At 34.7% G+C, this 26,749-nt stretch overlaps 1 protein-coding gene across 4 annotated transcripts in view; it reads left to right on the forward strand.

Moving 5' to 3' along the window:
* CFAP47 (cilia and flagella associated protein 47) overlaps window positions 1-26,749 on the forward strand; it is a 223,632-nt gene that overhangs the window by 175,218 nt on the left and 21,665 nt on the right. For all 4 annotated transcript variants that reach the window (XM_015884388.2, XM_015884397.2, XM_032449378.1 and 1 more), the window contains 3 exons: window positions 15,477-15,636; window positions 16,231-16,325; window positions 18,779-18,940. In XM_015884388.2, coding sequence (XP_015739874.1) covers window positions 15,477-15,636; window positions 16,231-16,325; window positions 18,779-18,940 — 417 coding nt within the window. The remainder of the gene's footprint in view (window positions 1-15,476; window positions 15,637-16,230; window positions 16,326-18,778; window positions 18,941-26,749) is intronic.

Raw genomic sequence — 26,749 nt, forward strand, 5'->3', positions numbered from 1 at the left:
TTATTGAGCAACCAGAGTACAGCATTTCAGAGCATTTAAACTATGTGAGTCGGCCTCCCAGGAGGCTGTTATTTAACTTCATCTTAGCCTATTTCTCTACTTAAAAATATCTACTGTATTTTAGAATCTGATAAGGAATTATCTCCTTCAATTTCAATAGAACTAGAAAATGAAAAGATGATTAATTCTACAGCATATTGCTGCTGATCTGTTTGATAACAGCTGTGAACAGACAAGATGGAGCCATGTATCCTTCAATAAGATAAAATTACTTATTTACTCTCCCACCCTTGTCTTGGTTCTTGCTTCTAATCTTAATCTGTTCAGTTGGCGAAAACTCCAGAGACACTTTTATTTCAATCTCTAAATAGTCATTAAATCTATGTCTAACCCTAAATTATCAGTTGAATTATCTGCACTGATCTTCTATAGCCAGCCATACATGTACACTGTGTCAATTACCAGCAATATTGAACAAGTTGTTACTCAAGAAGGTCTAAAGAAAGCTTGATTTTCTAGAGTTTGGTCTTACATCCGTTATTCACATTCTCCACAACATGTCTCTGTTTTCTTTGAATTCATCAGTGAAAGATTCTCCCACATCAATGCTTCATGCCAGCTACAATCTAATGATTGTTTCCAGCCATCTCTAAACTAGCCAGCTGCTTCCTGATAGAGAGGGATAATCTTTCTGTATTCTGTAGCTTTTGCTTCACTGCTGTATCTAAGTTGGATATCCTTATTTATCCACAATATATTTCACAATGCTCTGAAGGAGTGTTGGAGAGCTATGTCTAATTCTGCTGTAAGTGGACAGCAGGCTAAACAAAAAAGCAATCAAGCCTCTTCTGATGCTGATATTAATTGCAAGGTAGATAGACAAATTATGTAGATTTTCTTCTTAAAGAAGAGGCTGAACACCAGTATAAGATTCCTGAAAACACCCCTCAAAGTAATGTATATTTAAATGAGCACATATATGTAGGAAAGACGCTGAATCTTTTTCATAAGAGTTTTGAAAATTGAAGATTATGATAAAATTTGATATTTTTCACAAGATAGTTTTTGGGAATGAAAGGAGGAAGAACTTGTTGGTTTTAACTTTTAAGTCTTTTTGTTTGTTTGTTTTTTAATTGCTACATTTTGTCCTCAAGAAAAGAAACAATTTGCACTTTATTTATTTATTTATTTATTTTTTAAGGTAAATGTTCAAGTTCTAAATGCTAGAAGGCAGTATTGAGACTGAACTTTCAACACAAAAGTTTTATGCCTGTAGAGCGCTTGATAGCTACAGTGTTGAATTGATGTTCACTTTTTCCGAACACTGAGTTTTTCTAGAGCTTACTTTGTAAGATGTTTTCATTGATTTAAGTTTGATCATTTGTTTTATTAAACAAGAAACGGCCTTTTAGACTGAAATGAAGAATGGGTTTCAAGAATAAAAAAAAAAAAAAAAAAAAAAAAAAAAAAAAAAAAAAAAAAAAAAAAAAAGAAAAGAAAAAAAGAAAAAGCTAAGTGAAAGTCAAATTCCGTATAAACTATGTACTCAGTAACTAAATCACAATTTTTAGCCATAGTGGAAACATAGTTCTTCTCAATACAGTGTCTCAAACTTCAAATTCAATGAAAAGTTAATCCTTCAGATTTCTCTCAATCAGAATTTAATTTAAATGCCCCGCAGGAGCATGTGAAGGCATTTCAGCTTCATTTTAAAAGCTTTCCTTCACAGCTTTAAAGTTTTTTGTTTGTCTGTTTCAGTATGATGTATTGATCCCTACTCTGACTCTTTTCCTTCTCATCCTAAATAGTATCTCACATTTTCCATAGCCTAGGCTTCAGTGGCAGTCTGAGGAGTCACCATGTATGGGCATTTAGAAGGCAAGTGTTAGACTTTTTGACAAACTCTTGATACTTTGTTGGAGCCGTATACCGAGGAGACTGCAAATACCAAGCTATTCCTGGAGTCTCTTGGAATTTAGTGCAGTGTAGTACAGACAAAATTAAGTGTCTTTTATTTTTAAGTTTTCTTTCTTATTTGTGAAAAAAAAAAAAAATAATACCCTACATGTAATTCCATAATTATCCTACCAAAACATCGTTTTCTTCTGTATATTTTCCAGAGTTCTATAAATTCTCTTCTGTTTACCTCCTTCACCTGTAATTCTATTTGACAACCCTTTGATATGTATATATCATCGTTGCTTTCTGAAAATATTCTTACATTGCAACATCTGTTGCTGTTGCATGTAATCTCAATTTGAATTGCAGTCAACAAAAAATACAAAGAGAACGTTGGTTTTGTTTTCTTTCCTTTTGTTTAGTAGTCCTCAAGGTTACTTAGGAAAACTGAATGTGCTGGACATGCAGACGTTTATTTTCTACTTCTTGGTGGAGTCAGCATTGCCTGAGCTTTAGTTTAGCAATATATATTCTACTTGGATTCAAAGCTGTTAAGATAGCAGAAAAAATCTTGCTGAATAAAGTGTAAAAGTTAAGAGTGTCTATGATGTAGTGGAAGATTTAGGATGATTAATAAAAAAACAGTGTGAAAGTCTAACTGTTAGAGATTAGAATTCAGTGGACTTCAGGACCATGAAGATTTAGTTCTCCTTTCTCATAGAGATGAATTTGAGTCGGTCTTCTGCTGCATGGCAGTTAGGCTGAGCAGTTATTCTCCCAGACAGACTGGCAGGCACAAACACACAGAGTACAAACAGCCAATCACAGAATTCAGTGCAGAGAGCAGTGCCTTTACCAGCATTCCCATAAAAACAGCTGGCACTCAGGTTAATATGAACATGGGCAGCCTGGTGCATTTTCTAGCATTTGACTGATTGGGAATGAGCTGTGCTGGTGGTACAGACATGTGCCCTCACTTTCTTGATTTATTAACATCACCCTCAGGTATTTTGAATGTTAGTATGCAGCTTAAGTTTCTCCAATACTCAGATCTGTGGCTCCTTATCTAGTCATCAGCATGGACCTTGGATCTTTCTGGATCCAGGTCTGCTCCTAATCTACCCTGGCTAGTCTTGCTTGATGTTCACCAGCAGAAAGTATATGTATGTATTTGCTCACTCAGATCTTACGTCCATGTGTGACTGCTGGTCTCTTGAATACTAAACTAACACAGATTTAAGTCTGAACTGTATGTAAAGTCAGTCTGTAGGCCCTTTATCCAGTTACTGATCCTTATCATGAGTCTTCCCAGACACTGATGTTCTTGCTGGCTAGTATGGATTGATATAAGGTAGCAGCCAACATCCCACCACCAAAACGAAGTGCTGCTTCCTCCAGTAACTGCACTTAAACATACTCTTTCCCATAGCTGATGCTTGAGCCTCATCCTCCTTGCTGTCTAGTCCAGTGTGAACTTTGCTAATCACTGACAAACAGAGACTCAGAATAGGGAGTGTATTTGCACAGAAGATAGTTAGAAACAGCATTTAAAAAGAGTAAAAGACAATGGTTGAGCAGAGGCTTAGGCAGACAGCATTACTGACCAGCACCTGCTTTTATCCTTTCACCTTTATTTTCTTATGCTTGTTCCTCCCTCATCTTATTTGGTCTTTGGTCCCCTATTTTTCCATCCCACATTCACTCCTCTTCCTATAATAAGTTTTGTTCTCTTGAAATCTTCTCTTTGCCCTTATTTCCCATCATAATTTCCATACCCCTTTAGAAAATAATCCCATATAGTTTCCATAGCATGCCAGAGATTTCACTGCATTATCTTGTGGGCTTCCAATGAAGGATGATGACCAGATTATAAGGGGAGGGGGGGGGGGGGGAGAGGGGGCTGTAACTTGCCCTCTTCCTGGTTTTAGCATTGAAGCCAATGAACATATCAAAGGAATAGGATATCTGCCCTTATTATCTGCTCCCTATTCAGTACCTGTCATTAACAACACTCATCAAGAATCTAGGTTGGCAAAATTGTAACATAACAAAGACAGAATTTTAAATAGGAACAGACATATTTGTATATATGAAAGCCAATTTTGTCTCAAATGCATTCAGATAATATGTTTAGTTCTTAGTCAGTGGATATGATTATTGGAAGAATGGCTGCTAAGAGTTGTGCTCATAATTCAGACAAGCTATTCATGCTGGGAAAGATGAATTTTGTTTGTGCTGTTCTGAGTGGCAGATATAGTTTCAGATGCATATTTTGGTGTGCTTAATTCTGTATATCTGAGACAATCTCTAAATAAGAATGAGCTAAATGTAAATGTATACTTCAGTTGAAGTGAAATTACAGGAAATGTAAATGTATGTGTCAGGCACCTATTCTAATTGCTATAATATGACTTGGTGTGATTTATTTGGTGTGTTTTACTGTTTTGATAAATTGTCACGGTTTGAACGAAAAATCCACCTGCGTCTGTGACAGGGGCTGTGGGCCCCGCAGGGGCCCTAGGCTGAAAGGAAAAAGTTAATTAGGAAAGAAAATAGTGGCAACGATCTAAGGAGGCACACTTATTTACTAATACCCATATCGAAATACAGGATAACACAATATAATACAATATAATTGAAAATTGAGCTAACGAATCAAGCAAAATAGGAGAGAGAATGAGTCCCGTAACCAAGAGGCCTACTGTGAAATCTAGGCGAAACGGCGAAGGCTCCCACACACTCCCCTGAATGCCAGAACTCGAAAGACATCAGTCTGGTCTGCGACCGAGTTAATATAGAGTCCAGGTCCCGCAACCTATCGTGTTGTTCTCTGGGAGATGCATTTTTCTTCTGTAAGTTGCAGATTCAGTAAAATTATTCATGCTTTATATGATGTTATGATGTGGAATACTGATAGCAAAATTACAAAATTATTAAACCATGACATAAATACTTTACTTGTGACAATACTTACATGTTCATCTAAAATTATGTATTTCTCCATGTCCACTATATATTATTACGCCTAACCTGAGTGAGTATTACTATCGCTCCCATTCTTGACAAATGGTGACTTTAAAATTGTTCACTGTAGGGGAGGAATAATTTAATTAAAATGAACACCATATCCTTACTACTCTTCTGCTTTAATTCTCTTCTCTAGATATTTTGTTGTACTATTGCTAAGATTAATAAAGTATTCAAAATAACTTTTTATAGGGGAAAAATAAATTATTCACATTCTCATTAAAGATTGATATCTTTCAGTTACAAGAGGAAATAAGATTCCCTGATTTACTTTTTTGCCATAATGTCTGGATGATTAAGCAAAGCATATTTTGGTTTGGTAAAGCCACTGGGATTGCATCTGTCAGCGTATATTTGCAATGAGAATACTTTCCATTGCTACCATCTTCCTCTCCATTTAAGTTTCTGAAAAACTTAATTTCTCTTTTACAGCTTACAAGGTATATAGGTCCTCGTTTTCAGCTTTTACAGAATTTATGCTGAAACCTTTCCTGTTTTACATGGAGATCAGATTAATACCATCATTCATAAATACCTGTAATGATTATCTTCAATCTAATATGAACATTGAGATCTAACAAATATTATTTCATCACTGCATAGGGAAAGGAGAGAAGAGAGGAAAAAATGTTTGCCATTTCTCAATTTAATTGTAACTCATCCTTTGTGTCTGTTGTAATGTGACACTTGTCCTGCTCATAAATCAGAGTACCTAAACTTGCAGAGACGATTGTGACATCAAGTATTAGAATTTGAATGTCCTCAGAAGTGAGAAGAAAGGTCATCAGCATTTGTGTCAAGAATACACAGAAGATGCTTTATTACCTTCATAGTCACTTGGTATAGTATCATTTGCTAAGCAGAGGGAAATTGAACTTATATCTTGCCGACTTTGCTTTACTTGCTCTTCAAGTGCAAGATCACAAACTGTATTATAACAATCCTTTTCTTTTTTTCCTTACTGTTTCGCCTCTTTACCAAAGAATGAATTTTTATTGTAGTTTAGTTACTTGGATACTCTGATTTACCTAATTCTCCAGACTCTGAATTAAGTGGAAATAGTTTTCTTTTTCTTTCTTTTTGCCACTTTTTACCTGTTACCAGTTAAAGAAATACAGGGTTTTCAAACTTATTGGAATCTATTTAGTTTTAAATAAAGTCCCTATACTTGGTAATGTTAGCACATGTTGCCTTCTACACGTCTCAAAACTGATGAATCCTTACATGGTATAATGCCTGGCTCGCAGAAATATGAGTAAATCTCGTATGAGAACAGTGCTGGGACTGATGCATCTCAGGTGGTTGATCATTTTTGCTTCTGGGGCACACTCGTGACTCATGTTCAATTTGCTTTCATCCAGATCCCCAGGATCCCCTTCTGTGGGACTGCTCTCCAGCCTCTCCACCCCCAGTCTGCATTTATCGCTAGGGTTACCGTGTCCCAGTTGAAGAATCCAGCACTTGCTCTTGTTAAAAATCATGTAGCTACATGAATTTTACATCTCTCTGTAAGGCCTTAGTTGCAGAGGCATTGGAAGGAGTTAAGATCTCCTCCCTGTTTACTGTCATCCACAAGCTTACTCAGTGCAACTTCAAGTCTTGTATTCAAATCACTGATGAAAACATTGAAGAGTGCTGACAATAAAATGGAGACCAGCAGAACCCTACTAGTAACTGGCCACCAACCTTGTGTAACCCCATTTACTAGAACTGTTTGAGCTGTGCTGTCAGCCCATTGTTCTCCTGTTGCACTATGTTTTCATCTAGCTGCATGCTGTAAATTTTGTCCAGAAGGATATTGTGAGAAACAGTATAATGCTTTCTGTAACACTTTCTTGAAAATGGGGACAATATTTGCAGCTGGGACCTCTTCCGATTTCGAAGGCCATTGAAAAATAATCGAATGAATTCTCACAATGACATCAGCCAGCTTACTGAGTACCTTGGGATGAATCCTGCTGGGCTGCAGAGAATTACATTTGTCCACATGAAGCAGCAAATCCTTCACAAGTTCAGAATTGTCTGGGAGTTTATAATTCCCACAGTCATGGTCCTTAAATCAGTGCTCTGACGATCCCATTACTGATGTCAAAGACAGAGGCAAAGAAGGCATTAAATGTCTCTGCTTTATCTATGTCCCTATTTGTGAGGTGACCATCCTCATCAAGTAATGGACCAATGTTATCTCTGGTCCTCAAAGTAATGGCCAGCCTCAACTCTGAGTTTTTGCCACATGAATTATCTCTCTACAATGATGGACAACTTCTCTGTATTCCTCCCATGTCACCTGCCTTTTCTTCTTGTGTCCATACACTTTATGTTCATGTCTAATCTCTTTAGGAAGATCCTTGCTCAGATAAGACAATCTTCTCCATTTGCATGGCATCTTAAATTCTGAAATGTGGTGTTCCTGTGCTCTTAAGGGATTGGTACTTGAAAAGTAACCAGCACTGATGGACCCCAGCACCACTAAAGCATATTCCTAGGGCTCCTTGCTAATTGGTTCCCTGGGGAGCCTGAAGTCTGCCCTTCCAGTATTCAGGGTGTTTTGTATTTCGTTTGCTCTTCTGCTTTGTGAGTAGAAACTTGACTATGTATTTTTGTCTAAGCCTGTTTTTCTGCTTTTATTTTTTCAGGCTGACCAATATGTATACCTCATTTTTTCTACATGGTAGGATGTAGAGATTATCTACTGCCAAGGTGCAGGAGTTAGTATTGGGGTTGGATCCACATGTTGGATTTTAGGCTATTATACACAAAGCACAGTGGGCAAAGGGGGACAAAATTAGAGCATAAAAATTCTTGTTTCTGTAATGTGACAAACTGCTAAAAGAGTTATTGTTGGTCCATTTATAATACCACTGCAATTTAGAATCCAAAATAATGTAGAAAAGTAAAATATTTAAGAAGGCTGTAAAAATGCTTATGCTCCTGGTACCACAGTTTCCAAAGCTTGACAGCAGCAGTCTTCAACAAGGAACAGGTATTGGATAGCAATGTCAAGAAGGTATGAATGTCCCAACTTCTTTGCTTGCTTAGGGGTCTAGAAAAGTGTATTCTTTCCTTACCAATTTTGAGATTTGACTGGGTTTATTTTTATGCATTATCTTAATGCAGTCTGCATAAATGAACTTTATCCTTACATCCTATTCTCATTTATTCAGATTTATGTTTCCTAATATCTCTAAACTTGTTTAACACAACTATATTCCTGTTGCGGCTTTTTTGAATTGTATTTACTGTTGTGGACCTGTGGTATTATCCTATGTTTGCAGTCTTGTAAGCCATTTTGTATTCTGGACAGAATAAAAATAGATAGATTCATAGGTAATTCAGTCAGCACAGATATTTACTTTTTATCTCTATAAACTCAAAACATCCTAAAACAAACGTGACTGCTGTCCAGTTGCTGACTGCTGACCAATTGCTGTCATAATGAGAAGAAACTAAAATCAATTTATACCAAGACAAATCTCAGTTTAATCCAGAGACCCTTTCTTATAATATCACTAAAAAGCCTTTTAATATTAATGGCAAGGAATCGTATTTGCTGGAAGACAGAAATGTTACCTCCGGAAACAAACTTCTAATATGGGAGGTATTTTAGTTTAGAAATATGTTCTTCCTCCATGTGAATTATATATTCTTCCCTATGTCATGTCTTCTGTGATGCACAGAACTATTGTTTTGTGACTATTTCACATTAGTGGGGAGAAGCTGCTTTTCAAGAAGGATTCCTCTTACCAATTTTGACTATTTTCTTGAGTACTAGAAAACAACTGAAAAAAAATACCACAACAAAAAACAACTGCAAAAACCAGCATAGAGATCGATTCTGCCTTACTACAAAAACCTGTGAACCTTGAATGATGAAGAATATGAAAATTTACAACTCAGGAAATAGATACATGTATAACTCACACAGGAGAATAATAGCTAAACTGGCTTTTTCAAAGGGTGTAAAATATGTCAAGAAAACAACTTTAGAAAAAGCAGAAGTGCTGAGTAATCACTGTATCTCATTCAAGTACCGGAGTCAATTGGAAACTTGTATCTGCTTCCAGTTATATATGAATTGCAATACATCTCCTGGAAACTTGTAAGAGGTAGTACAATGGTTTGTTGAATATAAAAAGTAGGATATAGGAGCACTGATGTCACTACCAATTTCACAACATTTTCCAGATATTGATTAAAATCCGCTGTAGCTTCAGAACTTGACTGTGCCTTCAAAGATAGGATTAACAGATATGTGTATCCAGGAATAGTTTAAAATGAATGTGAAAATATATATGTCAAAAATAATAAGATATTTGACATATGTCTAAAATTCAATTATTCCTGAACTGGAACAATTACTGTTTTCTTTCAACCATGGGCCGACGACATTTTTGTGTGGGTTTGGGTCTAGAAGAAGATTAAGGACAGATGAACCTGGCATACACTTAATTTACTTGTCTAATACTTTATCTTAGGTTAATGTGAATTTTCTTTGAGAGCTGAAGGATAAAACTTTGGATTCACTGCAGCAGAGGAGGAAGGAGATGATAAAGTGGGATATAGTTTTCCCATTATTAGTGCAGAGCATGTAAGATTCTGTTTCCAAAATGAAAAAGCAGGACAAAGTGTCAGTTCACCATAAATATCGGAAAAATGTTTAACCATAGAATAATTAGAAAATTGTTACCACTAATTCCTGATTATTTCAGTCTTTTATCTATTTGGCATTCCCTATGCCAAGTGACTTCTGTATAATGTGGTCTCCTCTTCTGTTTGCTACCACAGAATCGTTTTGAAAGACACCATGTCTGTCACCCTTTTTTTGGTCCCTAACATGCTGGATTTTTGTGTTCCCCCCCCCTCAATTTATATTACCAACTATTCTCCATCTTTGCAATCATCTTCCTATTCTCACTTGCATCTTGCATACTGTTCTGTGCTGCTACTCATGTTTTGCTTTCTTGCTGTTCTTACCTCCTGCAATTCCCACACATCTTTCCTAATGTGTTTGCTGACTGAATTTCACGAGGTCCACCATCAGAATGCCAGTGGTGGGAAATTGCAGAGGTATCCCATGTTGCCAATATGAATGCAGAACATTTCAGCAGGCATGAAAAATATTTTTGAATGTGGCACAGGCATGAGTGTCAAGCAATTAACTTCTTTGGCAGCTCTGTAACACCTAACCAAAGGTTAAATCTACTGGGGTTTAGGGGATCAGCAATATGTTCTAGGCTAAGCTAGGTTTTAAACTGTTATGTAATTCATGTATTAAATAAGACACTTTCTTCCACCAAAGCAAGCTATCAGATATGGTGTGGAAGTGATGGAGACTCTTTGGAAATACACTACATGTTAATCTTATAGTGGGAATCTTTAAAAAAATGGTTGTCTTCTTATCATCAGTAAGAGTGTGTGATCTTCACAGTCTTCACAATCTTTGTTACGTATATTTTTCAAAAGTTCCCTAGAGTTAAAGACATTATCTGCACCTTTTCTTGTTTTGGTTATACTGAAGAGGTTAATTGCTGTGCTTGGAGCCTTTTTTTTTTTTTTTTTCCCACTTGGTGTGCTTAAACTTTTTAAAATGCTACTGCGCATCTATGATAAATAAATGTGGTAGGTATTTCTATCAAAATAATGGTTTTTATTTTGCCCACAAATGCATAATAGACTATTTGTTAGAAAAACTGATAATTTTGTAAATGAAAAAGGAAACTTTGTGCTAAGCCTTTTAGACAGGCTTTGTTTAAAAGCAGAATAAATTACATTAAATGAAACAACATATTTAATTACCGAGCCCTGTTCTCAATCAATTAATTTTAATCTAAATAGCAAATGTTTAACTTGTATCCATTATTTAGTACCAGAAGAAATTCTTCTAAATTAAATCTCTTAATAAAACAAGCCAGAAAGACTCTGCCAGAAGTGTACAAAATGGTGTTAACACAAGATTCATAGAATCACAAACAAAGCTTATAAACGTGATGTATCTAATACATTTTATTGTGTGCTTATGACAGTGATGATGTGAAGACTTTCAGTTAAAGACTCAAAAAATCCATTCTTTCATTTGTGCCATTTATTTCTCAAAGCAACTTTTCGAGTTTTAACCAGTCATTTGTGAAATTGCTTATTAGTGTCTGAGTTGCATATTCATGATTTAACGTTTTCAGAAAAGGAACTTGAGGGATGTTGTCAATGATAAAATACTTGAATAGAAGGTGCAAAAAAATGGAGCCAGGCTCTCTTCATGGTGCCCAGTGCCAAGATAAGAGGCAACACATACAGGACGCATGCTGTAACACAGGAGATTCTCTATGAACATCAAGAAGCACTCCTGTACTGTGCATATGCTACCATGGATTGCTAGAGAGATGGAGAAGTCTTCTTTCTTGGATATCTTCAAATGCCACCTGGATTTGGGTCTGGGCAACCTGCTCTGGGTAGCCCTACCTGGACAGATTGTACCACATGTCTGCCAGAGGTCCTTTCCAACTTCAACCATTCTGTGATTCCCTGTAACTTTCAGATGTAGGGCAAAGGACAACTCTAAATTTTGGTGAAATAATAATTAAGGAAACACATATTCCTCCTAAAAATACAACCACTGTGGACCATCTGTGAGAGGAATAACTCTTGCTTCCTGTCTACTTAAATAAACTGAACCAAAGAAAATATAAATGACAGTGTAACCATCAAAATACAGGATGAGATTACATCATTATCATTTTAGATGCTTATTTATTTTTTTATTTATTTATTGTATATAATATTGAACTACTTGAAATGCAATACAGGTTATTTTCTTTGCTCTATCGAAGGTGCAAACAGGAGTTTTACTATAACATATGTGCCTTAAAAAAGCTCAAGTTAGACCAAGTTTGGTCTCCATGTCTGCAATTACATGAGAGACTGAGCATCCAAGTATCTTCCTGTTTAACTTTAGATGGATAAAAAAATAAATTGCGCAGTCACGTCATTTAGGTATTGAGGGACCTCTTGAGGTTGTCTTTCCCATCCCCCTCTCTTGATCAAGCATGTTGTCCAAGATGACAGTCAGTCAGGTTTTGAGTATCTCCACACATAGTGGTTGTTTACTAATGGCTGTTGATCCAGAGAATTTTATTTCTTTTCTAATTGAAACTGACTAATTATAAAACTGATGTAAGTAAACTAACACAGAGTACTGTATTCTACATTTTGTTAATTAGAACCTATAATGAAAGTCTGTGATAATGTTTTACCAAAAGTGAATCAAAACTTCAAAACTTTATAACAAGTGTTAGGGAAAAAATAAAATGAAAAAAAAGATGCAAAAATGAATCTGCCTTCCCACCCTTAGTAAGAGTTAAGATAGAAGTGCTGTCTATTCTTTCTTCAACTCCTGGAATTTAGCACTGAACCACCTTTGTAAGAGCTGCAATAGAAAACGTCTTAGTCTTCATATATGAACCAAGCTTTTAACTCTTCTAGCAGCGAACATAAATGAAGTATACACAGGCCTGTGTTTTTATTATATACTTCAGATGCTTACTGGAGTGCTGGTGATCTCTCTTTCTACTGCCTGATATCAAACCTACTTTTCTAGATGAGTTCCTAAGGAAATAAATAACAATCCTTCCCCAGCAGCATCTGTTTTCTACAAGTATCCTGGAGGCTGCCTTTTCCAAATCCTGGGGTTGATGGTAGAAAAAAGCCCTGATTATGCTGGATTAGCACTTGTGTCACTAGTGTTAATTTTAGCATGATCAACTGTGGTTTTAATTGGAATTATTCTATGTTGGTAATTTTCATGGAGAAACAGCTCAGACAGAAAAAAAAAATAAATAAATAGACCACTGTTAAATGGTTCCACATTGGACTCCAAGAAGACACAGTAAGCTCTTCTTTATCTCTCTTTTTCAGTTCAAGGGAATTGAACTGATTGTTGCTGTTTTGGGTACTGCAAATGGGAGGTACTCTGAGATGTTAAGACAGCAGTGCATCAAGGAGATATTCCTTTCAACAACTAAAAACTTTGTTATACAAGTATGTTACTGATATGAAAAATGCATTACTTGAACTGGGACAATGTTAAATGAGAAGGTGGTGAGTCTCTTCAAAGATACTGCAGGATGTTTTGCTCATCATAATCACTCTTTTATCAGTGTGGCACTATGCTGGATGCTTGCTCTTAAACATTTTCCTATGCTACAATTGAGGCAACAAATGCATTTTTACCCATTTCTTGTTGCAAAGAAAATCTCTGCTATAGAGATCCACTGCTTCATACTTCACAGTGCTATGCTTTCTAGGACTGACACAAATATTACATAGAACTCAACCTGAGCGATATGTTCCATAGAAGTGAAGCAGATAATTTAAATTGCACTTATTTTAAGCACCCAATTTAGAGTTCTAGTCGTAAGCTTCAGAAGTCAGGTCCAAGGATTCTTTTACAGAGCCAGTGTTCTCCACTGTCCCTCCGGAGAGGTGAAAGGCAAGGCTTAAAAAGCAGGCTAGCAAATGAAGAAATGTGGGAGGAGATGTGCTTTTCCATAGGGCAGTTGACTCTAATTGTGGTGCTTGGTTTGAATCAAATGGCTTCAGTCTTGTAAAGGGTCAGCTGAACTTATGCTGATAACTATGACAGTTTTCTAAGGGCCCAAAGGACAGTGAAATAGAACAAAAATGTTATAAAAATCTGGCTCAAAGCTTTTAAACCAGTGTGTAGTGGCTTTATTCAGAAAAAGTGTCTAGCTGTGAATTTATTATGAAGAGTTTGTGGAGTGACCTAGTGATGCTGATTTGTACTAAAATTGCCCATAGCCAGCAGTTGCTCATCCATTTTTTCTAAATGGGAATGAGAAAAGGGAAGCAAGAAGAAATATGTAGCTCTTGCAATTAGGCCTATTTCATTCATCTTATTAACTATGCAAAATCATAAGGAGATAAATCTTTACTAGCAGTTAATAATCAGTTGGTTATTTGACAGCTGCAGGCAGGCCCAGTAATATAAAAATTACTGTCATTATGAACAGCTTCTAATAAGGAGAATGTTTATTAAAAATGTGAACACATTCCATTTCAGCTGTTACATGAAAATTTGTCTTTTCATGATGTTTAATAACTAATTTTCTGCTAGAATGACCCAGAATGATACCATATGTGTTTTGTATTAAAATTTACTGTTAAAATATCACTGTGTCCTGTAGCAGGCGTAATTAAGCTGCTGTTCAAACAGTATATGCAATATATGTGTAATGCAGCAAAATATCAGTTTACAGTCTGTTCTATTTGTTGGGTTAAAATAGTTGCAAATGGTATTAGTAATACCCTGTTCTACTTTATACCCTCTGAAAGGCTTTTTATTGTTGTTAGTTGCAAACCATCCTGGCAAAACTTTATAGAACAAAAATTAGCTTGAGCAGCTCCTTTTCGTATATTTTCTAATTACTGTGATGCTGATGCAACATCAATGTTTTGTTTGTAACTCAAAGGCACCACAGTAGAGGGCATGGAGAGAGGATACTTTCTAGGTAATTCTAGCAGGATACATGATGTTCTTAGACAAACAGGATCTACTTAGTTGGTCTTCCAGATTTATACTGAAATAGTATATATAGTATATATAGTATATAATATATATATATATTATTGTCAGTTCCATGAAATTTCAACAATTCTTTAACAGATTGATAATGAAAAGACTTCATGATATTCTTGTTCTAATTTATGGAATTTATCTATCTATAACTTTATTGCTGGAACATACCCCGAGTTTGATATTCTGACACTTGGAAGACCAGCAAGCCATTGGGAAATGTTTTTTTTTTGTTGTTACAGAATGTGTCAGGTCACCTTTATAGATGGCATATGTGTTTTTGTGATTGTTCGTTTTTCATTATAAGAAATGTCAATCAAATGAAAAATAGCACACAATATCTATGGCTTCTACAGCAGTAATATCAGCTCTTTCAAATGTATTTTAATTATGTCCTAAAATTACTTTTGGATTCATCTTTCTTTAATACAGTGTTATGTGCCTGCATTGCAACCCACCAAAGTTCAAAAAAACATGACTTAGACCCTAGAAAATCATGGGATTTACTTACATATTATACATATAATCTCTGAATATTAAATGTGGGAAGTTCGCTTTATCCTGCTTGTTTTGTTTTGAGCCTTCAGAGTCTTCTCTTTTCAAAAAAGTTTTATAAGTAGAATTCTAAAGGTTTTTTTTTTTTGTTGTTGTTGTTTTTGTTTTTTTTTCTTTATTTCTTTTTTAAAAGCCATACTACAATTTATGTAAACTCTTCTCTTTTTCTCTCACATTTCTCTAGTGAAATGTGTTCTTACATGAGGACCACAAATGATACTTTAAGATGAGATTTTACTGTAGCGAGAGCAGTGTAAAATGCAATTTACTGTCATGGGGAGAAGAAAACAGTACTCTGAAACATTAAATATTGTACCTAAAAGAAAAAAGTAAAGCAAATATGTGAATAAAGTGATTTAAATATTTTCAAAATTTCCAAAATACTGTAACAATCTATTCTGTTCTACAGGAAACCGGTTAGCTCCAAAAGAAAAACTGGACATCCCAGTGTTCTTCATACCAGATACAATGAAAATGTATGAAGCTGTGATGGTAATTCATGTAATGAAGGAAAATGGTGAGAACTGGCCTTATGAGGATTCTGCTGAATTAAATAATGACTTAAAGAGGTAATTTATTTTAATGGGAAGCAAAAAAGTAGTTGAAGGTACTCAATCCTGTCATCATTTTCTCCTTTAGATATTTGTGTGTAACTCCCAAAGGGGAGTCAAGTGTCTGATTTTGAGGGCAGTAGGCATCCAATGTGAGCTTTTAATGTATCCTGTAAAGTGTGTACTTTACATAATGCAAAGTACTAACTGTCAGTGTAGTTTTGGATACTAAGCAAAGGAAAGCTCTTAGTGGCCTCTAATTTTTCACTAATAGTTGTTCTACTGTGGACATTTTTATGTAATACATAAACTTTGCATCAGTGTAGATATGGCATAAGAGATCATATAGTCAGATACTAACATAACCAAAGGCATGTGGATGTAAGTTATGACTTTTCTGAAATGGTTGGACCTTATTCCATATTTTTGTAAGATATGTTTAGCTTATTGCTTACAGTGTACAATAAAAAGGAGTCTCACACGTGCAGCATCTCTTAACTCCAGATTGCTTTGGAGAAAAAAAAAATCTCAATATTCAATCATGATGATAGTATTATGGTTATAGTCTTCCATATTTTCCATACTGATACTGTTCACTTATTCTCCAAATAGTGTTACTATATCAGAGGATGGGGGTATTCAGGGAATACTCTGGACCTATCCAATTCATGGAATACCTGAAGCACCTCATCAGAACTTAGAGCCAGGTAGGTAATTAATAAAAAACTTGAACAGTAAATGCAAGGAAATTAATTTCTGAAATCACACACATTTGATTATGAGAATTTGTGGTAGTACTTTACCACATTCTTAAAAAAGATAAAAGCAAATTTGAAAAATGAAATCTCCTTTCCCAGCCTACAAAGGAAAAGATTTGTTTTGTTTTTATTATGGCTAAAAGGAACCAGGAGCAGATGGAATTCTTAAGGCTTCTGCCCTTTGTTATCCCAATTAATTCTAAGTTAGAGAACTGTAAATAAAACAAGATATTGACACAAGGGTACGTTTCTACTTATCTGCCCAAGATACCCCTGAAGTGAGATTACAGGTTAGATGTCCACTGTTTTGCATTTTACTCTTTAACCAAAACTAGACTGATATAAATTAGGAGTAGGTTTTCCACTTGCTCCAGAGAACTAGACTTTGAATAAAAGATGACTGATGTACTCATAGGATATTTATTGTTATTTATTTACTCTGAGAATAGTAAGTAAGTGTTTCTAGATTTGATGCACCATTTTTTTAAATGTATAACCCCAGAATTGTGAAACATAGAAATTGTGAAGCATACAAATTGTAAACCACCTTTGCAACCAAAAGCTTGAAACTTCAACTCATGTTGTAGACAAAGGACAATTTTATACCAATTTATTATTGCCTTCTCTTTTACCAACTTTTCTTAAGGAAACTGGAAAAAATGCCTTTTCACAGTAGGCAGGTTAAAATACAGGGATGACTTAAGGAAAACTGCTGCTTTTACTGTCAATTTAATTTGTTTAAGGATCACACACTGGCTAGCTTAAATAATAGAAATTACAAATGGAAAAACAACCGCTTTTTTGCTTTTTCTTTATATATATATATGCATATATATTTCTATTTCTTGCAAATTCAAAGTAGCATAGAATTTAGATTGCGAAGTGCCACCAGAGGTCATCTAATCCAACACTCTGCTCAAAGCAGGTATCATTAGATTTTGTTGCTCAGGTACTTGTCAAGACAGATTCCAAAGGGAACTAATTTTTATCCATAAATATTACTTAGTTATGAAAAAGAAAGTATATATTCTTTTCTGGTAGTAAGATGAACCGTGAAAGAGAGTCTGGTATAGACACAGTATTTAATGATATATCAGGTAAACAGGAGTAATACAGACAGTGTACCCTTATTCATAAATATTACACATCTCAGAATAAAAGGTACATTTTACATTCTTTCTCTAGTTTTCCCTCATGGAACCATTTAGAAGAACTTTACAGATCTCACTTAAACCCTGTCACTCAGGGGAAGGCCAATAAAAAAGAAAAGTTTTGTTGTATTTTCTACATGAATGAAATCGCTTGAATAGAATACGCGGTAATATATTTTCTAATTAGTGGTAGCGAAAAAAACTCCATAACCACAAATTGAAGCTAAATAAACAGTGTCCTGGCATAAGGGATTTGTTGCTCTTTTTTAAACACAGGACATTATAAGTTAACATGAGTTCATTCTGAATTATTTATCATAAAATTGTGATATGAAGTTCAGAGTTACTTTTTAAAGAATCATTGGATATAATTATGTTGGTTGTTTAGATAAATTACTAATTCTGAATTCTTCCTTACATAAAAATTAGGGATGATGAGTCATTGCATACTACCTTGTTGCCAGAAAAAAAAATCTAGATTTTTAATAATACAAAAAGAATTGTACGGTTTTCCTAGCTATAACTCTGAATAAAATAAAATGTAGACCTTGAAACTGAGAAGTTTGTTATCAGCTATTCTTTTTATGTTGCTATTAATACCTCTGGAAGATTCTAATTTTTTTCTGGAGGAAAATATATATTTTTTTCAGTTCTTGAATCTGATTTTCTCCTCTTCCTGTGCCACTGAGAACTGAAAGAAGCATCAACAATAGATATTAAATTAAGCTTTATAAAATTTAGTGTATAAGGTAAAACAGCTACATCTAATGAAAAGAGACATATTATTGAATACGTAGTTTATAATCATTAACTGGATTGGAATAAGGTCCATCATGCTTCAAAGAGAAACTCATGCCAAGATTCTGTCATGGTTCATTAAAAACTGAATTTTGAACACTGATGTTCTTAAATTAACAAAAGCAGGAAATAATATTGTTTAATTTAACTTTTAAATTCCTTCCTTATTTTCATTTTAGTCTTCCTTTCTCATTGGAATATATATGAAAATATGTTGCAACTTCTGTTTGCAAAGGAAGCACACAGGAGATATTTTTCATGATTGGAAGAAAGAGCAAAATTAGCAAGTGCTGTTCTGAACCAACTCTGAGAAGGGAAAAAGGTTTTACTTAGCCTGGCTTTTACTGGAATTCCATCATTCTCCAACAACATTTAACTTCTATGTTTAATTTTTTTGTTGTTTGAATCAAGTTGCTGATAATTCACAAATAACAGATTCTTGCTTTTCTGTAGCTGTGGTACGTTGTCAAGCCAGGGAGAGAGTAGTAAAAGAAGTGGAAGTGCCGCTAACTGGTGTCATTCCTGGTGCAACTGCCACATTTACCACAAGAAATTCTGAAAAGGTCATTGGAAATAAACCATCCAACATCCGAGAAGTTGTTCAAGGCACTTATGGTAAGAATAAATAGCTTAGTTATCATGTTATTTTAATAACAACTAACATATGGTAAGTATTTCAATTAATATAGAAATGCTATGACAAGAGTTGGGTATTAAAATTTTTTTCTCTCTGTCCATATTTCTACCATGTTGCAAATATAAGGCATTCATATAACAGTTGTGGGGTTTTTTTGTTTTTTGTTTTTGTTTTGTTTTGTTTTGTTTTTTTGTTTTTGTTTTTGTATCTGTCTTGGATGGGAGGCTTGCACACGTACCATCTCTTCTTTAAAAAGGAATAGCTTTCACAATATCTAAAGCCAGCAAAAATACATTGGTGTAAGCATTACAAGGCACTATATATCTGCAGGCTGTCCCTGTTTGTAAGATGCATTCCTACCAGCAGGCCAATATCTGCAGCAAAATGGATTGAAGGAAGAGGTTCTGTTCGAAAGAAGCAATAAAGCTTTATAAAAAGATACCTTCCACTTACTGTTAATCAGCTGAGGACACAGTGAAAATCAATTTCTTCAGAGATATGCCAGCTTCTCATATCATGCCTCATTTTGAAAGAGGATGATATGTAGTATAAGTGTACTACAAAGTAATAAGAAAAGAATGCTAGTTACTGCTGCATGCCTGTTATTTCTGTTCATATGTCTGTGTACTGGCATTAATTTTTACAGTGATAAGTTATGCATCATAATACAATGTTTTCAGTAATTATTTCACCTTTCAGTCTTAACCTACATGTGATTTTTAGATCAGAGCAATCTTGTTTATTTTAAGAAAAAATGTTATATCAGAATTGGAAAAAGTATCTTGGATGTTTCAGTTGTTTCTTGTGTACCGATTTAAACAACTCTAAGTTGTTAGCAACNTGAAGGAAAGGGAGTTCAACTCATTCCATCTTTGTCAAGAGAGAAAGGTGGTAAAACAGTACAGAAGTTGCTATGATTGCAATGTGTTAGGTTTCAGTTTGAGACTTGTCTTTTGTGTATCATCTGTACCATTTGAGTTATCTTTAGAGCCTAGACCAATGGTTACTTTACAGGAATACTGTGTTAGAGTAACTTCCCTGCCAAAGAATTATGGAAAAGTGAAACTGCAAAATGTGGATCTAGATGTTTTACATCCTTCATATAGGTGATGATTTTCATGCAGCCATGGTCCCACTCCCCTTTACTAGCCAGTGTGGTTTTAGATCTGCAATCACTCTCCACTTTGTTACATTAAACAGATTTTGGGGGAATATTTTTAATAAAGGAGGGGATCTGAAATTGTGCACAAAGTATACTTACTGGTTACTTAGTTAAACTTTATAATTGCTCATGTTGCAGTATCTAGGAGTGTCTGTTGTCAAAGCAAAATCGTACCTTGCCATATTTAAAAGCACTAGTGATCAATCCAGTAAAATAAAAAGAAGCAAAGGTCTCATTTTGCATAGTTGTAAATGTTATCAATGTGACATTATTTGACCTTGTGAGAACAGTGATGTATCCAAAATAGGTCGCATGCTGGTTCACTTTAGAGAATTTTCTCTTGAACACAGCTGCCCAGAGAAGCTGTGGTGCCCCATCACTGGAGGTGCTCAAGGCCAGGCTGGATGGGGCTCTGGGCAGCCTGAGCTGGTGGGCTCAGCTGGTGCCCGCAGCTTTCATGTCCCTTCCAACCCAGACCAGTCTGTGATTCTATAATTCCACAATTCTGTGGTTTTTTTCTTTTTTTACAATAGAATAGCAGACAGACTTAGCTTTTTATTAACTTGTAACATTTGAGTAGGCCATGTTAAGCATACCTCAGCTATTTCTTTCCAAACTGGTGGCCTCCAAATTGACAAGAATAACATATATTCAAGAAGCTGAGACAACATTTTAAAGGACTTGCAGATTTATGAAGTGTAGTGCTTATTTTACTAATGGGACCCATATTTCATGTTTATAATGCTGGCTTAAGCACGTACTGCAACTCATTGATTTGGGACATCACTGCATTTTTTTAAGCAAATAGTCCAGTAATAAAATGCTTGAAAACATAGGTTGAAGATCATTTGTAACTGGTGATTTTTATTGACCTGTCATTACTGCTATATGAATTTAATGCCTAGTAGGAGTTGGATTTAATGGTAGTATCTGAGTTTTCTGCAGTCTGCCACTAGTAAGGTAAACAAAAGTGCAAATCCATACGATAACAGGCTGGCAATATAGTTATCTTCTGTTTTTTTGTGTTTTTTTTTGTTTTTTGTTTTTTGTTTTTTTTTTCCTGAAAGAGTGATTCATCAAGGTTTACGTGTAGTAAGCACTTCTTATATCCAGATAATTCCTGGCAGATCAGATTTAACCAGCTACTGCTGTAGTTCAGTATTCAAATTGTCTGACAGTTCTTGGGAAGTGAAAAATCTTTAAGTATATACCTTCTGTTAAAGAAATTAAATTTCACCCGTTCCAGAAGATATCATTTGAAATAAATAGAAAATAATTTCTTCATTAAGAAGGGACAGTCTAACCACTGTGAAGTTGAAATGATTGAATTTGTTGTTTGGAAGTCAGCAATGTTCCAGTGATAAAGTAATATAAAGTTGATACTTTAGACATAGTAACGATGTTATACCCTTTTAAAAATAAGTTTCAATTGTATTAAATACATGTGTTTATATTATTTTAGTTTTCTTTTTAGATATAGTTGTTATTTTTTTTCACTAAGCCTTATTTAAGATGTAAATTCATTCATACAAGTGTAGAAGTTCTTCTTTTTTCTCTGATAAAATATGTTTTCTTGTGTACTCTACACATTCACTGGAAAACAGTGCTTTATTTTCCACAGCATTGTATAAAAGAAAAGAATCATTTACAAGATATCAGTTACAGAAAGCATGTTTCTAAGCAACCAAACTTCAGTATGTTGAGAGCATATGGAGTATACAATGACAGTACCTGCTGAGGAATTACACCTACTTAAGTTTTTCACATGAGCTGGGCAATTAGAGCTGAGTGTTTATAATTAACTTACCTGATCTTTATTTGTTCATAGTACTCATATCTTAAAGTTTAATCTTTGTTCCTGGGTTATCATTTCTGGGAAAGTTTCATGTGATTTAGTTTCTGGTGAACAGTACTGTCTAGGCTCCAGAAGTGAGTTTTTCGTGTTATGTGCAAGTTTTGCAGCTATACTGACCTGTAATCAGATGAACAATAATCAGTGCAACCTCTACTTGCACCTAGAGGTCAAATGACATTTTCCAGATATGCCAGTTCATAAAGTATATTGGTATACATTTTATGGAGAGTACTCTTTGTTTCACCATCTAAAAACAGAAATATACACATAGAAATATATATATGTAGGTATTCTCTACAGTTTTATGACAATTACCTAGTATTCAAAACCTCCTAAAGTACTGAATCTCATTTAGGATTTACAGAAATCCTTCATTTTCTTCAGTTTCACTAGACCAGCTCTTTGAGACAGAGGAAGAACACCTTCAAGCATATTAAAAAATGTTTTCCACTGTAGCAAGATTTCATGTTGGCCAGTACTATGTATTCCAGTAAATATTCCATTTTGTATTCCATTTTTACATGACAGGTCCAGATCAAGAAGCTCACCTGAAATAATTTCAATGAAATTTGCTATTATCAAATAAACTTATCATTGTATTGTAGAAAAATACCAGTATAGGTGGAGAGAAACTATCCTCATATCATCTAGACTGTTTTTAATATAATTGCTGATAACATGTGGGAAGTGAATTCAGAAAGCAATATGAAGAAGATAATAATACTGAAAATGGTTTTATATATAACTTAAGCCATCTCTCTATTATGAGAATAATTGTGGAATTATTTCTGAAATGGTGTTAGGAGCTGAAGGAATTATATAAATGAGTTTTATGAATGAGATTGTGCACTGGTTTTTTTTTTACTCTGTTAGAAGCATAGGAAAGAAAAACAAATTGATTGTTCTGGATTAATAGATTGGAGAAAGCTGTTAGTAAAAGCAAAATGCAAATGATGAGAAGGCAAACCAGCACATGATAGGAAGATTTATGGATTACCTGGTTGCTAAGGATGACAATTCCCTCTGGAAAACAGGGAACTAGATGAAGTCAAAGAACAGAGTAGTGGAATAGAAATGGAAGTATAATTCGATTATTTTATAAGATATGCAATTTTTGTTTATTTATGAGTGAAGCACACATGAGACTCAATGCATTGTTTTGCTTTCTAAAATAAAAGTGTAGGCTCACTGCATGGGAACTGTTTGGTCACAGCCTGAACCAGTGATTGAGCACTTGGTGAAGGATCACAGCCAGCAACCAGCCCTGGGAGTACAGGCACATGCAATTCACCTGTGTGACTGAAAACTAGATCTTGAGTCTACCCCTCCCTAAATTCATGTAAGGGCTGGCAGCCAAAAAGGGAAGCATCTCTTCTTGATAACTGTCTGCTCTGGGAGATTCTAGAGAATCCTGAACCTTTGAAAGGGATGAGCTACTCGTTCTTTTTTTTTTACTGGACTGTGACCAATACCTTTCTTGGGTGATCTGAAGCTGCTTAAGCTATATTTAATACCTCCTATCCTTACATACATTGACTTCAAAGGATTGGTGTGAGTTGTTAATATGCAGAAGATAGTACTATATGAGATTTCTTGAGTGAATACCTGGAGTAATACCTGGAGGAAGGAACAGCTGTAGTGGATGCTTGTAAATTATCATTTGATTGTAAAACAAGAAAATATAAATTTTCATTTACATTTACAAATGTTAGATTTTCTAAATTTTTTTTTGCACATCAGAATCAATAGAAAATAACTAAAATAATACACAGATACTTTGATTAAGATCTTCAAATGGAATTGCACTTATGTGATTGTAATGTAACAGGTTACCTAAGTCCATTAAAAAAAAAAATAGCATGTTTTTTCTCACATGAGAAACAGTCCACATTGTTTAGTATACCTAGAAAAATAAAATTTGCTGATTAAAAAAGAAACTGTAAACTATCATCAAGCAACTTCAAACTTTTTAATTGAAATGTTCAAATCTTTCAATTTTAGGAATGGAAAACATCATGCAACTTAGAATTACTTTCTAACACGAAGGTAAAATCACACTCAGTTAAAACATTCAATGCTTGCAGCAAACCAGACCAATTGTAAAATATTCCTAAAATACTCATTCATCCTCACAGAAGAGCAAAAACAGTAACTCTAATATTAAATGAGAAACAATTCAATTCTTCCTGGTGTTACTTCTTTTTATTTTTTCTTTTCCACTCATGATACCCAGGAAAAGGGGGAGGGAAGGGGGTCTGAGGTAACAAACAGAAACTGATTGGCTAATCTGCCCTAACAAATCTCTGAAGCAAAAATATGGGGGTAATACCTCCTATATTATTACGCTGGCCCACAATGTCAGAGGCAATCATTTTCTTTTCAGTCTGAACCTTTATACCTCACCCTTTTAATTTCCTTCTGTCTCATGGGTGTTCCTTAGGATGCTCCTCTGCCTTGTCATTTTTTTTTTAACAAGTCTGTTGCAGGTTAAGCATTATTTGCAAAGAGCTCAGGCAGCAATATCTCCTGTAGATATCCACAAAAGACTATAGCCTCATAGCACAGTGCCTTTATAGAATCAGAAACTACATTATAGAATGAACTTTCTCCAGCGAGGTCAAACACTTACTCACTTTCTCAGGAATAAGAGGGAGGTATGAAAAGCTGTAATGACATGGTGAAACTCTATTCCAGGTCAGAAATATCCTGTGTGCTGTTCATGGAATCTTATACGGATATTAGGGACATTAATGCCTTTGTGACCGGAACATAAGTTCAGTTACTAAGATTCTTAATATATGAGCATACTAGGCTTTTTATTTTTAAGTATGTGAAATATATCTACTAGTTCTACACTGAATCATTATAGTAGTGAGGATTCAGTTTTAGGAAAGAATTCAGATTATTCCTGATTATCTGCTCAGAGTTCTGGTTTTCCACGCTACCATTCTTAAGAGTCAGAAAATTAAAAAGAAGCGGTCTATTTCATGTCCTCTTCTTAGAAGCTAGTTTAAAAAATCCTGAACACTGACTCTTGCATGACTAACACTTATAAGTTACAGGCAAATCATGGAAGTATATAATTCAAAAATCTACTGATTTTCAAACAGATCTACTTCAGTAATTCTGACAGAGCTGCCAGTGTTGCCTAATACATACTACTTTTGGAAATCTTCATTTACAGAAAGCAAAACAGCTGAAAATTGAGATTAATTGCTTTTCAAAGCAAAACATTAATAATACTTTAAGAAATTAATCTTAATAATTATTCAAATATTCTTACTCTTTTAAAATATATATGTATATATATATATATATATTTACTGGAATGATATATAATATCCTTTGGGATATATGAGGATGTAATTTCCATAACCAGCCTTATATAAATAGCATGTTACATCTTCTAGGTATTTGAATTGATGAGTATTTTGTTATTTAATCAAATGTAGATAAAATTCTTCCTACAACTATTTTCAGTGTAGAGATGGACTTATTGGAATGTGCTCTATATCTGCATATTTATTTTACAGTTTGAATTAGATAAAAACAGAAAACAGTTAACTACACTAAAATGGTTTTTGAAAGATAACAGTTCTTTATGGAAAGCATGGTTCAGCATTGGAATAGGCTGCCCAGGAAAGTGGTAGATTTGCCATCCATGTAAGACAACTGTGGATGTGGCACTGGGTTAGTGATAAACTTGGTGGTATTAAGTTGGTTGTGGGTCTTGATGATCTTAAAGGCTTTTTCCAACCTAAATGAATTTGATTCTATGAATTCCTGGTACACAAAGTGTTAAGCTAATGCTTTGAGGAATATTGAAACAATGTTTCTTTATATCAGCATTACTTTAAAAATTATAGTTCTGCCTCCAATATTTTACTTGTTTCACAATTTTTAATTAAAATTGGAAATTCTGAGAACCAACATAACTCAGAACATTTGAAAATTTGGACAAATTTTTAGCCATGAGTCTCCTTTTTTTTTTTTTTTTTTTTTTTTTTCCCCCCTCTATTTACTGCATGTTGTGATAGGGAGGGGTTTGGCCTGTTCTTCCAGGCAACAAACGGGACCTAAGGAAATGGCTGCAAGTTGCACCAGAGGAGGTTTAGATTAGACATAAGGAACAACTTTTTCTCTTAGAGAGTGGTCAGGTGCTGGAATGGCTGCCCAGGGAGGTGGAGTCACCATCCCTGGCAGTATTCAAGACACGTCTGGATGAGGAGGTACAAGAGATGGTTCAGTGGCTTGTGGTAGCAATGGCAATGGGAGGACGGTTGGACTGGGTGATCTTGCAGGTCCTTTCCAACCTTATGATTCTATGATTCTATGTTTGTTTAGGCAGCATGAGTATTATGGAATTCTCTAGAATGAAACGTAACTCATTCACAGGGGCTTCTGAGGGTATGATAATATGGTAGCTTTCAGAGTCTGCAGCTGATGAAATATGAATTATGGTTTTATGATGAATTATGTTTTTTTTCTGTTTTAAACTAGATCTGTGCTCCTTCAAAACTTTCAAATATTGAAACTATAAATTCATATTTTTTCCTTAGGTGTTGTAAGTATTAAGATACTTTAAATGCTTGACAAGGGCATATAACAGATTAGAAAATAAACTGGAGCAGAAAAAATAGAAATATTTAATTACACATGACTAAAAGGTGCCATGCATAAATAACTTTGAATGCTAAAACCACCATGCAGTTTATATTTTTTTCCTAGTACTTAAATTATAAAATATACTTTCTCCAGAGCTATGCTGTG

The sequence above is a fragment of the Coturnix japonica genome, chromosome 1, assembly GCF_001577835.2.
Source record: "Coturnix japonica isolate 7356 chromosome 1, Coturnix japonica 2.1, whole genome shotgun sequence".
NCBI lineage: Eukaryota > Metazoa > Chordata > Aves > Galliformes > Phasianidae > Coturnix > Coturnix japonica.